Source organism: Nuphar pumila, chromosome 5 (assembly GCF_984573655.1).
Source record: "Nuphar pumila chromosome 5, dmNupPumi1.hap1.1, whole genome shotgun sequence".
Lineage (NCBI taxonomy): Eukaryota > Viridiplantae > Streptophyta > Magnoliopsida > Nymphaeales > Nymphaeaceae > Nuphar > Nuphar pumila.
Window position 1 is genome coordinate 117,844,406 of NC_143253.1, and position 17,576 is coordinate 117,861,981.

Consider the following 17,576-nt stretch of genomic DNA (forward strand, 5'->3'; position numbering starts at 1 on the left):
TTTGTTCAACCCAGACCCTTATGATTATGATGCTCATGCAGGTAAATGACATGTTACGCCTACAACTGATTAGTTTTTGAGTAGTTGACTTGTTACGCCTACAAATGATTAACTTTTAGGTGGTTGACTTATACGCCTACAAATCATTAGTTAGACTATTTAGAGGAATGACACCTCACGACTATAAATACTTAGTTTTTATGATACATCACGCCTACGTAGCGGTGTTGCAGAGAGTTGCATTATGATTGTTTGTGAGAATATATCATACCTGTATAGCATGATTGATGAATATCATATTGGACTAAAATGTCTTGTAGATCTGTGCGTGTGTTTCACACTGATATGGTCGAATGCAATGTGCTTTGAGGTAAAAATATATATGCATATGATGGTGCCATGATTTGGATGTCTTTGATGCATATAAAATTTGAATTTTGTGTGCATAACTCGAACCACGTAGAAGTTACGTATCTTGAGGTTTAGTGGATCCTTGTTATATACCAGATCACATTGTATAGAACTCATGCTTTGAGGTTAGATTTGGATAATGAAATGCTCCTGGTGGCAATGATATAATGCATAGGATAATATGCTTTTGTATGATATGATTGAAATGCATGTGACCTCAAATTTTGAAAGTATGGAACCTTATTGGTGAAAGGTGTGATTTTTGATGTATGTGCCATATGAAGTAATGTGATGCTCATTGAGGATATATATGCTTGTGCCCCTTTATTGGTGGCTATCGACTCTGAGAGTGGTCATTTGTTTTGATGCATGTATCATTGATTTCGGTACCTGTTGAGGACCTTGTCCGCAAAGGATTCTCTGCGAGGGCATGTATGATCAAGATCAGGTAATCTGACTAGAGTGGTGAATCTCTGTGAGGAAGTACACTGTCCAAGATCGGGTAGCCGCAAAGACGGCGAATTCCTGTGAGGAAGTATATTTGTCCAAGACCAGGTAAACCATCTAGGGCGGTAATTCCTTGTGAGGTCGTACATTTCCCAGACCAGGTGATCCAGCGTGGAACTTGTAGATTTTGATTTCGTAGAGAATTATGGTGTGTTTTGATGCTCTTCTGAGAGCATTTGATATAGTCAGTTATGAATCTTTAAATTTGGCTTTATATTGTAGCATGATTATATACTGGTTTTAGATTAGAGAATCAGATCCTTGTTGATTCTAGATCTTGATATGAGGTTATGTTTTTGTCTTCTATGAAAGTTAGGGCCATTCTAAGAATGATAACTTAAGCGAAGATAGGACAACTGGCCGCGCAAGGCCTTGAGATATGAGGATAAAAAAAAATCACGGCAGCAACACATCTCGAGCTCGATCACAAATAGCAGCATATGAAAAGAGATTTTCGCTGCCCCCAAACCCAAAAATCACGGCAGCTGTTTCAAGGAAGAATGGTGGAACTCAAGGGCTCAAGGGTTACGGCTGCCAGACCTGAAGACACACACCCACGATGTCTCTTAGATCTGATGATAGATCTGGGTCATGACCATAGTCAGACACTGTTATCAGATCTTACGAAAAAAAAATATAATACACACTTGGTTCCAATATTTTTCTCGTTGGTGTAGATCGATTGTAGATTGATCACGATCGATCACGCTCCCGAGATCAGTGCTCTGATACCATGTTCAAGAATATATGAGATGCACCGAACCCTAGGTAGAGAGAGAGAGAGAGAGAGAGAGAGAGAGAGAGAGAGAGAGAGAGAGAGAGAGAGACGACTGTTTAGAAAAGGAGAACTCGTTAATCTAATATTAGGGCTACTCTCTATGTTAAATAGAGAGATGCCAAAAAGGAGAAATTACATATAAGTCCCTCATTAACTTAAAATTTCAAATAACCTCTAATCTAAGAAAACTTAAACTTGAAACCTCTTACTCTCAACAGTTGGGATTAATTAAGATTCAACTTTAGAAAAGAAGAATCTGGGCTTTTAGTTGATTTCTAAACTTGACTTTAGCTTAAATACAAATTTTGTTAATTCAGGTTTTGGACTGACTTTCAGATTTATCATAAAACTGTTTTTTTTTGGACTGTGAACTCATTGAAGCAGCCCAGCCGACTGCAGTCAGCTCGACAGTTTCTCCAACCAATATACATAGCCCAGCCGACTGCAGTCAGCTGGGCAGTTTTCAAAAAAGCTGTTATGCCCACCCAACTGCAGTCAGCTAGGCAGTTTCCAAAAAACTGTTAAGCCCAGCCGACTGCAGTCAGCTGGTCCGACCTCAAAGTGTTCAATCCCAGCCGACTGCAGTCAGCTGGGGGTTGATCCAAACAATATATATATATATATATATATATATATATATGATTTGATGATTATAGCATGACAAAAAAGACACTGAACTCATGATACTGACTTCAATAATCAGCCATACCTATCAAGCTATGATGGACTGAGCACATGGGTCGCCCGATTTCAGGCACATTCGACCTAGCAATTTGGCCATGAAGAAATATTCATATTGATAAGATTCATGTATTTTTGCTTAGTGTTCAGATTTATGCATGTTGCTTAATGCTTAGATTTATGTGTTTCTGCCCATGTTCAAATTATGTGTTTTTACTTATGATCAGATTGTTATGCATGCTTTTATGTGACTATTCATGAGTCATAAAATTTTACCAAAAATATATGTTTTAGTGTTGTAAAGGGGCACCACATATGTGCAGAAAATAACGAGACTTCATATGGTCATCGGTTGGGGCTATGATCGGTTTGTCTAAGCCCAGCCGATTGCCAATAGAGTCCCAGTGCTGTCTTGTGTGCGGGGAGCATAGCTTCGGGGTTGGTAACTATGTTTGCTTCCCGAGCTTGCCCGAAGTGGCAAAATTATTTGTGCTTTACATATGCTCATGGAATTTTATATCTTGCCAACATAAATATACATATTATGAACACGTGAATTTCGAAGTTATGTTGTTGTATTAACATGATCATGTGCATGTTTGCATATTATTCTTGAGATGAATCATGAGACAGGATATATGTTGCAAGCATGTGTTCATATGCATATGTAAATTACTTTACATGTACATTCGTATTGTGTATGAATGAATGTGCATTTGTGGACATGTTTGGATAATTGTACGATCACATGTCCACTGTGGTTTTTGCATGAGATGCACCAATAGTCTGTAGGCCATGTAGGCCACGAGCAGGTGTTGCTCTAAGTATTATTTTATGCATTGCAAAATCCATTTGAAACTTATTGATTTTTTAATTAATTGCACTTTAAATTTTGTAACGGGCCAAGGCCTCATGTTGTGTTTTGCATGTTGATTTGCAAAACGAAGCTTTTGTAAAGAACCTATCTTTTGATAAAAAAATAAAAAAGATAAAACAATGTAATTAATGTTTTCTTCCTGGATGTCCCTTTCACAGTATGAGAATCCTGAATGGCGGTTTTGGAGAACTGTGAGGATACTAAAACTCCGTGTGCGATTGTGCTCCTGAACTCGATATGGTGATTTGTCTCTCGGTCATAGTTTTAGAGAGTTTCCGTCACTTTGCATGTGGGTGGTGTGTAGACACAACTGTTGTTATTGGTATACCAAGAAAGTGGCATCAATGGATGCTGATTTTCCTGGTGTCCTGACATTAGATGTTGATTTCTAATGTTCCGATGGATGGTGTTGATTTCTGGTATCGGTCGAAGGCCAAGTGTGAAACCTAGTAATAAAATACAAATTGTGTGTTAAGCTACAACTGAGAACCTATTTTGAATTTCGGAAATTTGTTGTGCCCGTTTTGAGTATCCGTGGGTTTTAATGAAAAGTAGACCTAAAATTGTGTGCATTTAATAGGGACACACATACAAAAGAAAACTCTGATAATAAGTTCATAAGTTACTCATGCATGTGATTGATATCATGCATATTTATTGTTTTGCAATTAGTTCATGCATCCTTACCTGTTTCCTTCCCATGTGAGATATTGTTGTTGCATGATAATTGTTAATAAATGTATGAATGGTCATTTGGATTATGAGATTGTTGTAGTTACGTTCCTCTAAAAATATTGCATGAATTTGATTTATGCTTTTCTTGCATATTTGGATCTTTAGAGAAATTCGTATGCTGGATCTTTGATTATGACCCTGTGCCCTTTATGTTTTTCACATGCCCTGAAGCCCATGGATGAGGACGTCTGCTATATGGGGCTTACGAGGTTGCGTGACTACTTTTTGACATTTTCTTTGGGACAGTGGGGCTCCATTATTATTGACATTTATTTGATTATGTTCTTAAACTTTAATTATTGATGAATAAAGTTAATTAGTTGATTGTTGGGTTAATGTAAGATCCCTTTAGGTTTGGATTGTGTTATGTCTGTAAGGCTCCGGATCTCTGGGTATGGTTTCCACATTTGTTTAAAAAAAAATAAAAAATTTCACTTTTCAACGAAGATGAGTTGGGGTCGTTACAATAGTTGTGATATAGGGTATTTTTCTTGTTGATCTTTTTTTGTGGTACTTATGATTATATTATTTTCTTAGTCTCATGGTGTTATTTTACATGTTTTGCATGAGAGTTAAATATTATGTTGCATATTTAGTTTTTAATAAAATATTAAGTTGAGAATCATGAGAAACTTCTTCATTGCATACTAGTTATTTATAAAATATAAAATTTTATATTGTGCCCTTAGTGCCTTAATCTTTCACTTGCATATATGTTTAAATATATTCATATGCATATCTTTTGTATAAGATATGCGGCTGTAAGTTATTTAGATTATTGCACATACATAAGGTTTTTTTGATCTCTTTATGAGTATCCATGATTATTTGTACTTGTGTATCTACTTGGTTTTCTATATGGTTCTTTGAGAATTTTTATATATGTTTTGACCATCTTTAATGTTATATGACATTGATTGTCTAATAGTAGACTTGTAATAACTACGAAAATCAGGGAGATTTGGGTCTTGGATCCCTTCACTGGATCCAAATGCAGTAGGCAGTAAGGTACGAATTATATGGGTCAGGTCAAATTCACCGTGGATCCAAATAGATCCACTTAAGGTTTTGCCCAAGTGGTGTTAGTTCGAACTCACGTCAATAGATTCACATTAAAAATTACCGGGTTGAATGGGTTCGTAACTTATTACAGACCCGGATCCACTTTTGAGTGGATCCGGTATGGTGGGTTATCGGGTTCAGACACGGACCCGTTCCTTTTTTTTTTATTAAAAGTCGAATATAAGAATTGTGCCTAGGGCACGATTCTTGCCTAAGGGTGCGTATAACAGAGATCGGGGGAGGGGAGGGGTTACAGTCTGGTAACCAAGTCTTCCAGGGCATCGGAGACGCGGGAAGGGTCGCCACTATCAAGGAGGTAGGTGGAGAGGGTTGAGCTCTCATGCACCTCTCCCTCCGTATTTCTTTTTCCCCACCTCTCGCCTCTCATTCTCGTTTCTTTACAACATCAAAGTGCAGTAAGAAACGCGATCTTGGAGGTACCTGAGCTCGGTCATCGGCCTTGTTCTTCTCCATCCATCGCAGGAAAAGAAAGGTAGGTTTTCTGTCACTGATTTTGTTGGGTGTGGAATGAATCGAGTTGGGGTTGGGTCGGTCTAGGGAAAACCTCGATCATTGGTGCGTGTACGAGCTTTCCAAGCTGTTCTTGGTTGTAGGAAAATCCCACGCTGTGTCTTGGGGTTACCGGTAAGGGTAACGACAACATTAGGAAGGGAAGGTGCTTTCGTGCCTAACCCTAACCCGTAAATCCCCAAATCAAATTGATTTGAGGGTTTTCTTTCTAAACCTTAAATCCCCAAATCAAATTGATTTGGGGGGTTTTCTTGATAAACCGTAAAACCCCAAATCAAATCGATTTGGGGGTTTTCTTGATAAACCCTAAATTTTTAAATTCATAATGTTTGGGGGGGGGGGTTGGTTTGATCTTATTCATTTGCTTGATAGAATTTACTTTATTTTCTCGGTTAGAATTATTTTTCTTACTCATAGTTGACTTTGTGATAAACAACCTTTCTTGATCTTGTATCCGATTTTTTTTATCTATACCTGTCTGCGTTTACTTGTTCATCTACCTGCAAATGATAACAAATATTGGCAGTGCTGGGTGAAATATATATATTTATATATATTATCAACTACGCCAACACCTTTCTTGATTGACCTGTTGTATGGGCATCATGTTAACAAGACTGTTTGCTACTGTTCCGACAATTTTTGTTCTATGCATGATTGTATTGAATCCTTTAATTTTGATTTACTGAAGATATTGATTCCCTGTTGACATGCAATGGTAGTTCCAGAATTAGTTTATTTTTTTCTATCCATTAGTGGCTAATTCCATTAGTTTATCTTAGTCGTAGGTAGTGAATCATGTCAGTCCATTAGCGACCTGCATATTGGTACATTGGAGCCATTATTACTTCTCATCTTAAATGGTTAATGATGGATTATTAAATCTGGCTGAAGCAACAACCCTTGCCAATTGTGCTATCTGCTTCTTTGGAAATTGTTTGTTACACTATTGCACCTGTATGTATGAAATGTTAATGAAATGTTATATTTCTGAACTAATTCAGTGTTCAACTGCATTCTATATTGAACAAGTGTCAGTACAAAGTAGTTTACCACAAATTTCAGAGTAGCTTAATGGTTATTTTTGAAAAGATATCTAGCTGGAAATAAATTGGTTAGAACAAACTCTTAAGATACATGATACCTCTGTTAACAAAGCAATTGGGTCATATTTATCAGATAGATACATATGATATGTACTCATGTTTAGTATATGGTGAACAATGAACATATCACAGGACAAGGAAATTGGGTATCAATGTTTGAGGGTGTGTGTATTACTAAGAATGGGTTAATGTTATGACAATGAGTAGAAGTTGTGGAAATGTTCTAAACTTCTGGAAAATAACTAAATTAATGAAACCCAATTACTTAATTGAGACCTACCTTGGAGAGGGTGGGTGGTACAAGACTTCGAGGACTTGTGTTTGGTGCCGAGCGTGAAGCGGCTCGTGGGTCCCCGTCCTCGGAGTTAGGGACCAGGACTACCTATGTGTCCTAGGTGGTAGTTCCACATCTTCTGCAGAGGTTAGGGATGCATCCTGTCTTGAGTTGAGCCCTTGAGAGATTCTCTCGACTGTTGGTCGCTCCCTTGGGGATTCAGTCTCCGTTAGAATGTTCGGGTTAATAAATTACCTGAAATAATATACCCTCGAATATTCTCTTCTGAGATGGTCACCTGTGCCCGTGTGTACCCACGAGATAAGATATTTAAACATCATGTTAGAAGAGTTAGGCGTCACAACTAGTGGAGATACTAGAGATATATATGAAAGTGGTATTAGATGCTTTATATTATCAACTTGTAAATTAGTAAAATTCTTAACTTGGTTGATACAAGGTAATTAAATTGTTATAGGAAAATGTACATGTTATTACATTGACTGTGGCATACCTCACCTGCTTATCAATGTTGCATATTTGTTATTGTTATATAACTGCTCACCTGTTCAGGTACATGAATTTAGATCTTTATTACATAGTGCGTACCTGTCTTGATATACACTAAAGATCAACCATGACACTCATACCACACACTCGATTCACGATATACTTGCACTATCAATACAGAATTCCTGCTTAGACGTGGTAGTCTAATTCCTATTCTATTTTAACATTTTCAGGTCCTGAGTAGTCACCACAAGCGGTTACAGAAGAGGTTTCAACATCTTTTTGATCTACTGATTCTCTGGCCAACTTGTAACTGATATGCCATCAGTGATTCGTTCTTTGTAAACATACTTTTGTAAAAATTCATGAACTGAAGTGAAATAAAGAATGTGTTGATTGTTTCAAAATCTTTTTACCTGTATCTCTCTATTCATTTAACCACGAGTTATAAAATGATTCCGCTGAAAAAAAAATCCCGGTGTTTCTGGGTTAAGTTTTTGGGGCGCTACACTTGTAATCTAAATTGAGCTCTTTCTATATAGCTTGCATATATTGAAATTGTATATGATTGCATCAATTGACATCTTATTGTACATATGATACACTATATTCATTATAAGTTTTCATCTACCGTTATTTGGATTTGATTTGAAACTTAATTTTTTCAAATCGGTTCTTATATATGAGCTCACTTATTTGGAAATTGATTTCCATAAGTATTTATTGCCTTCTTATGGCATTTGTGTTGTCCATTACAAATTTTTATATGATAGTATCATTTTTTCTTGGCCTTTTTATTGTTGAATTAGAGATGTTTGTTGGGGTGAGTTGTGTGCATATCGTTTAATGTCAGTTTAGATTGTCAACTTGTAATTTGACTCAAACTGATAGTTATGTGATTTTTGATTATTGAGTGTTGAATCACTCATTTGTTTTTTTTGGCCATTGTGTTTATTATGGATGCTTATAATTATGTGTACATGTGATAACTATCTATTTTTGAAACTATAATATTTCGAAAGATTGATATTCTTATTGGTGACATTAGTTTGTTTCCATTACAAGCTCTCTTACCTCGTGCATGTTCTCTTATTATACCTTTTATCTAAGTATCATTATATATAGATAAGAGATGTTTATTCACACCTTCATGTGCGTTTTTAGCTCATTAGTGACATTCTTGTTATACTTTTGTTCTAGTCGTTGATACACTTGTTTTGAATGCCATTATATGTAGATAAGAGATGTTTATTCACACCTTTGTGTATGTTTTTAGCCCATTAGTGACATTCTTGCTATACTCTTGCTCTAGTTATTGATATACTTGTTTTGAGTGTCATTATATGTAGACAAGAGATGTTTATTCACACTTTTGTGTGATTTTTAGCCCTTAAGTGGCATTGTAATTATGCTCTTCTTCTAGTTGCTGATATACTTGATTTTTGAGGTTTGGAGGCCTAGTGAGGTGATTGCTTTTGGTGGTCAAACTATTGTTGAGGTTTGCAAAATATCACTTCTTGATATTTGTGAGAATTTAAGTCTTTATTTTGTTTTTCGCAATTTTTTGTTGGTTTGCAAATATCATTCTCTTTGTTATGTGAGATTTTTAAAATCTCTCATTGAAATTTATAAACTTTTACTACTTGCTTTTCTTTGTATGAAAAATGTTTATTGATAAAAAATTTACTGTTTTTCCAAGCATTTTTGCATACTTGTGATGTTTAATAAAATCTTGTCATTGTGTTCCTTAAGTAAACACTTGTGTGTTGCCCACTAGATATTGGACACTCTGGTTTGTAATTGAAGGCTACTTGATTCTTTACATTAAATTCATGCATTATATGTGCATTTTATTGATAAAAATAGTTTTTTTATTGTCATTTCATGTGCATTAAATATGATTTAATTGCATATATGTGTGGGTTTCATATAAATTAGTTTGTTCACATCATGAATTTAAGTAGCTCCTCTTTTCTTGAGGCCTCTTCTTGAATTGTTATAGTTTATTTGCATGTTATTGATGATTTGTTTTATTTGAAGTGATTTTCTAAAACTTTGAGATATTATTAATGCATGATTGTTTATCTCTTTGATAATTTATATGTTCTTTAGTAATTAAACTCTCTTGTGATTAATATTTATGTTTTATTAAAAAATAAGTTGATTTTGGGTTTATGATTGCCTAATGTTGATTTCATAAAACTTTATCTTTGAGACATGCTCTTCTTATTTTGCTTGAATTATTACTAATGTTTCTAAAAATCTTAAAATTATTGCTACTTTGTTTAAAAATTCTACCTGTGTGTTATTCTTGTTTAAAACTTTATAACTACTTAGGTTATGATATCTTCTTTTGTGTAGTTGGAACCTTTGTTTGGTTCTCTCTACAGCTTCTTAAAGATGCGATGGATCGAGAAAGAAATATCTTCAATGCATTATACCATGAAGATGAAGATAGCCAATGAAGGCATTTGGAGATGATCACCAATAAAGACATTTGAAGACTTGTATTTGCAAAATTCTCATGCATCTTAAAGATAGAGATTTCCATTGAAGACACTTGAAGACTTAGATCCTTTTTATTGATTATTTTTTTATATTTTTCAAACTTTCAATATATCACACCATAAGTTTAAGGAGTGTTAAGTTGTACACATATATATATATATATATATATATATATTCTATTTACAATGATATAATAGGTAATACCCTCTGGGGGTATTTTCATCATTTCACAAGTATTGTAATAGGAAATGCCCATTTGGGGCATATTAATACATTTACTTTATTTTTTTTTTCATTTTCTATTTTTATAGGGTCTATTTGATCAAATACCAAATAGAGTTGTTAGGTTCTTTTTTGACTAGTCAACATAGAGTTGACTAATCAATATAGCTATTGGAACAATCTAAAAGCTCTATTGAGACTGCCTCTTGTGTATAAATAGGGGCTTTGTCTCCCTTCTTTCTCTAATGCTTCTTTTAAGGATTTATGCTCAATAAAGAAGAATAGTTTTTATGTTTTGTGTTTTTCTATTTAGTTCTTTGATGTCTTATATGCACTTAGTGCTTGTGTTGTGCCTTTGTTCTCTTGTGTTGTTCCTAGTGGACTTGTGCTTAAGCACATTGCTTTGTGCTTCTGTATGCCCTTAGTTGACTTTATTTACCTTTCAGTCATTTCGTTACAGCTTGCACACTTTGAGGGGCAAAATAGCTATAGTGGTGGCTATAAAAAAGCTATGTCATTATTACCATAAACCGAGACACATAAGACCCAATTGTTCTAAATTAAATGATTCTCCTAAGAACGAGGTGGCTTCTGTTTAAGAATTGACACTAAAGAAGGTTGAACTCATTAAATGAAAAAACTCTTTTTTACTTGCTCAACTATCGAAGGTACTTCAACAATTACTCAAATATTCATCTACATCAGGTACTGCGATGGACTCATTTTCTCCTCTAGGTATGTCTTCTTGGATCTTTGATTCAGGAGCCTCCTTTCATATGATATCTCATGAGATTGGTCTATCCGACTTATGCACTAATTAAAAAATTACCTATGTTTCCACTGTCGATGGAATATCTTTGCAAATTAAAAGTACTGGAACCTTAGATTCTTTTCAAAAATTTTGTGTACCAATTGTTTCACAACTAAATTTTAATCTCTTTTCCATTTTTCAAATTTTCGATCATAAATGTGAAATCCTTTTCCAATCTAAGGGTTGCTTCATGCCGGATCTCTGATCCGGGAAGCAGATTGGGCAAGACCATAGGAGGGGAGATCTCTACTTCATGAACTATCTAAATCTTCCTTCAAATTCTTTTTGTAATTATGTCCAAAATAAATATATTGAAACTTGGCATAAAAGACTTGGACATCTAAAGTTTTCAAAGATGTATCTTTTTCCTTTTAGGAAAAAATTTTGTAATGAAAAATATTTAATTTGCAAAGATTGTATCTTTGGAAAGATGAAATCCATCCCATTTTCTAATAGAACTTTTGTCTCTAAAAGACTATTTGAGTTAATGCATTCATATGTTTGGGGACCTTTTCTGGTCATATCAAAAGGAGGATATTCATATTATGTTACATTTATTGATGATTTCATTAGATAATCATGGATCTACTTTTTTAACTTCAAATTCGATGTATTTTTTTTGAAAAATTACATATGATTGTTAAAAATCAATTTTAAAACAACAATTTTATTCTTAGATCCGACTCGAGTGGTGAATATCTATCAAATGAATTTCAAAATTATTTAAAACAAAATGAGATTTGTCACCAAAAGTCATGTTCTAAAACTTCCCAACAAAATGGATTAGCCGAAAGAAAACATAGACATATTATAGAAATCACTAGGACACTACTTATCTCTAAAGATATTTCAAAAAGTTTTTGGGCCGAGACCTCTCTAACAACTTATTTGATAAATAGAATGCTCTCATTATCCTTAAAAAATGTATCTCCACATGAAAAATTATTTAAAAGAACACCCAATTTCAAGCGGTTGCGAATTTTTGGTTGTAAGTGTTTTGTACTCTTATATAAAAAAGATAAATTGTCTCTAAAAGCCATTAAATTCGTATTCATGGGTTATAGAGAAAAAAAAAGATGTAAATGTTTTGACTTTAAAAGTAACAAACTATATGTTTATAAAGATGTAACATTTTTCGAAAATGAAAATGGATTTGAGAAAACTAAGGAGAATGAGGAAGTAGATTATACTTTTCTATATGATCTCTTACTACAAAAAGAGTCGACTTCTTGTGATGATTCTTTGAATGATAACACTGATACTACTTTAAATGATAATGAACTATGAAGGTGGTGATAATAGTGGGCATTCAAATCATGAGAATGCGGAATCACCAATAAAAAATGATGATATTGTTGATAAACCCATACAAATATATGAGCAAAAGCATCCTTTAAGTGCTTCAGAAAAATATTCACAAACTTCTTTTATAGGAGAAACTCATTTAGAAGATCCAATTGTGTCTCCAACCCACCAAGTAGGTTTGTATCTTATGACACGTTGACACCAAATTATATAACATGTTTAATAGCTTACATTTCTATCATGAACCATCGCATTATAATGAAGCCAAAAATCTGCCACAATGGGTTGAAGCAATGAATGTAGAACTAAATGCCCTTGAAAAGGCTAAAATATGATAAATAACTTCATTACTTATAAATATAGAAAATAAATATATAGGATGTAGATGAGTTTTTAAGGATAAAACCATGGTTGCCAGTTGAGGAAGCGGGAGCGGGAAGCGATACGGGAAGCGGGAGCGGGAAGCGAGGCACTTTCAAAATTTTAGGAAGCGGGGAAGCGTGGGACCACTTAGGAGCGATTCGGGAAGTGTCTCGGAAGCGACCTAGGAAGCGTCTCGGAAGCGACATAGGAAGCGTCTCGGAAGCGAGGGGAAAGCGAAAAAAACAAAAACAAAAAATAAAAAATACAAAAAAATTGAAAAAAACAGGGGAAGCGAGGGGGAAGCGTGGGGGAAGCGCGCTTCCCATTAAAGGGAAGCGCGTCCCCCATTAAAGGGAAACGCGTCCCCCATTAAAGGGAAGCGCGCTTCCCAAAAAAGGGAGACGCTTCCCCCCACGCTTCGGAAGCGCGACGTTCCGCGCTTCCGAAGCACGCTTCGGGGAAGCGCGCTTTCCCTTTTAGCTATGCGCTTCCGGTAACCCTGGATAAAACCAAGAGTCATGAGACTCTAGAAGGATATAAAGCTAGGTTAGTGGCCAAAGGTTACTCTCAAGAATATGAAATTGACTATGAAGAAACTTTTGGTCCAATAGCTAGAATAACTAGTGTTAGGACATTCATAGCCGTTGCATCTATTAAAAAATGGTCCATATACCAACTAGATTTTTGTAAATGGTTAATTAAATAAGGAGGTTCATATAAATCATCTGTCGGTGTTTTTGATATGTTTGATTTAGGCTTTTTAAGATATTTCTTAGGTATTGAAGTTGCATACTCTCGCAGAGGGTATATTCTTTATTAAATGAAACTTGCTGCTTATTTTTGCATTAAGTCTGACATTTCAGATGATAAGAAGATAAAAACCCCTGAAGTGATTAATGCTAAATTAAGGATGAAAGATGGGACTCTGCTAAAAGATCCTACACTTTATCTTCAACTTGTTGGGTCTCTCACTTACTTGTCTATCACTCGGCCAAATATAACTCATGCAGTTCACTCGGTCAGCTAGTTTCAGCATGCTCCGAGCACTGTACACATAAGTGTTGTATTAAGAATTGTTAGATATATCAAAAATACTATAACAAAGGGAGTTTTCTTATCCTCATCTTCTTTATTAGATTTACATGCTTATATTGATGCTGATTGGGGAGGAAATCTCAATGATAGAGTCTTAATTACGAGTTTTTGTGTATTTTTAGGTGTCTTTGATTTCGTGGAGATGCAAGAAGCAACAACAAGTATCCTTGTTGTCAACAAAAGCTGAATATCTTGTGATGACTATGACAACTATGGAGCTTGTATGGCTAAGAAGTCTCCTCAGAGATATAGGGACAATAATCTCAAAACCTTCGAAGATGTGTTGCGATAATAAGAGTGCAATTTATATTGCATGCAACCACACCTTCCATGAGTGAACTAAACACTTTGAGATGGATTGTCATTTTGTTCGTGATGAATATCTGAGAGGGACCATTGAGTTACCATATGTTACATTAGAGTATTAGCCGATTGACTTTTTCACCAAAGCTCTTCCTGATCTTAGGTTTATCTTTCTCTTTAATAAACTTTTGGTTACATCGCCATAAGTTTGAGGGGAGTGTTAAAATATATGTAGGTGTGTATATAGATATACTTATGTATATATATATATATATTCATATATTTAATTTTCAGTCTTATAATAGTTAAGTGCCCTATAGGGGCATTTCTGTCTTTTCACATGTAATAAATATTAGCTTTTATTAATTTTCTTTTTATTTGTAATAAGGGAGACCATTCGGGGCTCTATGGTCATTTAAGACCATAGAGTCATTGGAACTCCCCCCAACAACTCTTTTGGGAGCTCCCAAGTGTCTCCATCTCTTGCTTTACTTTGTGTATAAGTAGGGGTCTTCTCCCCCTATTCTTTTCATAATTTTTCCAAGCATTTATTCAATAAAGAATCTATTTTTTTTACTTGCTTATGTTGCTCTTCGTTGGTTCTTTGTATTGTCCTATAGTGGACTTGTGCCTTCTTGCCTTTGTATTGTCCACTGTTGGACTTGTATGTGTTTTTGCACTTTGTTCTTATAATTTCACATTCTTCATTGCATTGAATTCATCTCTATAGCTGTGATATTAATCTTGCTATTTTGAATGGATATCACAGTATATATATTGGAAAGTAAATTATCCAATTTCATCTTTTGGACAGGGGAAAAGCAAACAATTGAGTGGTCTATGAGGATAAGGGTTGCACTTTATATTGCTGAAGCTTTGGAATATTGTAGTAGTGAGGGCAGACCATTATATCATGATCTAAATGCGTACAGAGTCCTCTTTGATGAGGTAATTGTTTTTTTTATTACAAATCTCTTATTTTTTTCGCAAAAATTTTTCCTCTCTAATGGTGGCAAATTATAGATGTTTATTATGGTGTTCTTTATCTGAACACCATTTCAGTTAATCCTTTTATTACTGTACCTTGTATTATTACAAGCTAGACTCTATAGAAAAGCAGGTTCTCTTTAGTCTCTGTATCTGCCCCTTCCTTTCCATTGTTTTTCTTTTTGGTGGTTTTGTGCCTACTTATGGGCACAGTTATCTTTCTTCCTTTGCATCTTGAATATGCTCAAACTAGGTAGAGATCATATGATGCCAAAAAATGGGATTGCTTCCACAATTACCAGCTGATAATTCAAACTGCAAATTTGTACTTGTCCAAAGAAACATTCCATTACATAGGTTTGAAGAAAATAAAAAAGTCACAATATTACTATAAATTTTTTGGAAATGAGGGTGTGCAAAATTCGTGGTGTCTAGAAGGGTTCGGGGTGGAGCCCCTTGCTTCCAGCACTACTTTTGAGCCCTGGGATAAAGGTTCATATTATCTGCTTTATGTCAGAGAACCAATGATTGACCCATGCTGTTTGGGAGCCAACGGTAAAGACAGAGGAAGGTACACGCATTCACATATGATTGGCCTAACATTTGTCTATGGACATATAGCAGATGATAGGATCTATAAATTGCTATCTATCTTATCATGTTATATTCCTATTCACAATGAAAAGGTAATGATCTTATCCTATGTTATTAGTTAAACAAGACTGATCATATTTGGGCAGGTTGCAATAATAATCAATGATTTATTTGCATATCTATAATATGAAGTTTTTTAATTAATGAGAGACCTTAAATTTTGAACTATATTTATTTAAAAAGAGCCACATTTGGATTCAACGTTCTCTGAGAAGTATTTGCTTATATAATCTCTTTAATTCTTTATTTCAACTCAGTCCATCTTTTTCTTTCTATTAAAAAGGGCGAACAGTTGCATATCATGTCCACATCAAAGTCTAGCAATGAGCAACCAAATAGTGTTCTTAGCACTTGTGGGTTTTATTATCCTGTTATTTTATTGCTGTGGTTTTTATTAATAAATTTAGTGTACAAATTGTAATTAATGATCTTAATATCCATAAATTCTTTTGATTGGATCAATGTTTTCCTAGCATTAAAACCTTGATCATTGGAACGTTTGTCCTTGGTCATAATGATAGGGAATAGAGTTAAACTGGTGATGGTTACCGTCCTTCATTTTATTGCAGCGTGTTTCTCCTTCCAATCACACAGAATAAAGAACTGAGTGGTTTTTGCTGTTAATTTTGTCTATTCTCTGGCCACCCTAGAATGGGTCTTTTACACATCCCTAATCCAAATAATATAGAACATTGATATTTTGATGAGGTCCAGGTTGAAAGGCTGCTCCAAGCACCCATTGTCTACTTCTGTCATCGTAGTCAATTGAGGTGAATGATTGACAGAGAACCCTGTCATAGAATCCCCGTATTCTTCCTAAAAAGTCTTGCCAGAGTGGAGCCATAAATGGCTAGTATTTAGATTTTCACTTGTGCTTGCCACTCAATGATGGAATTGGGCGTTAGGTATCATTCCTGAAGCCAACAGTCCTTGTTGATTTTTGGCATTTAGAAAAGTCTCTTCTCCTTCCTATATGTGATTTTTTGATAAGGAAACCAGATATCGTTGCTTATTGAAGGCAGTTTTCTAGAAGCCTTATTTCTTTGAAACACTGTTGCTGATGCTTTCATAGACTTCTTGCTTGATCTGGTCCAAATGTAAGATATAGTGGCTCCTTATTAGCATGTCCTCAGGATCTTGTCCTTTTATTTTCTATTTTACATATTTGACTTCTTCGTTTTCTTTTTTCCATTTAAGCCTCAGTCTTAGTAATTAATAGGGAATTTTATTTAAATCAATGTCAACATCTTTAGTGTTTATGGTCTTTTTTTTGTGTATGAGATTTTTACACTTCTTGCTGAAAATAGGTCGATATGTGGGACTTACATCTCATGTGGCTGAAAGCTTGTACTTATTTCGGCAAAATGACAGGCATAATGTAGCAGTATTTGTGTAATGAAATGTAAAAGTGCACAAATTGATCCGACTTATGGGCTTACAAGATCCGACTTATGGGCTTACAAGCATACAAGAGTGTGAAAAAGGTGGAAAGGATCCAACCCGATCCACTTCGATCCATGGATTGTGTACAGCCATGTACACATATCCATAGTTATGTATTATAACCCACTTAGACTATCGGGTCTGGATACACCAGACCCGGATCTATATCACTGTGTTGTAACATTATAAAACATCTTTTAGGTCACGATTTTAAGTGATGAGAAAAACAGAAAGCGTAACAACTGAAAAAAAAAACTTGCGTTTCTTCTTCGTCTCTCTCTCTCTCTTTTCTCTACAGGTGAAAAACTTTCATGGTATCAGAGCCTAGATCCGACTGAGGCTGAGAAGGATTCCGGTAAGAGCGAGTTCGGAAAATCGAGGTTCTTCTTTCCCCTTCTTTTTTTTTCTGTTCC

At 35.0% G+C, this 17,576-nt stretch overlaps 1 protein-coding gene across 1 annotated transcript in view; it reads left to right on the top strand.

Moving 5' to 3' along the window:
• The window catches only part of LOC149838320 (serine/threonine-protein kinase BSK1-like), a 122,631-nt gene that overhangs the window by 32,147 nt on the left and 72,908 nt on the right, over positions 1 to 17,576 (top strand). The window contains exon 3 of the mRNA XM_090006515.1: positions 14,894 to 15,027. Coding sequence (XP_089862641.1) covers positions 14,894 to 15,027 — 134 coding nt within the window. The remainder of the gene's footprint in view (positions 1 to 14,893; positions 15,028 to 17,576) is intronic.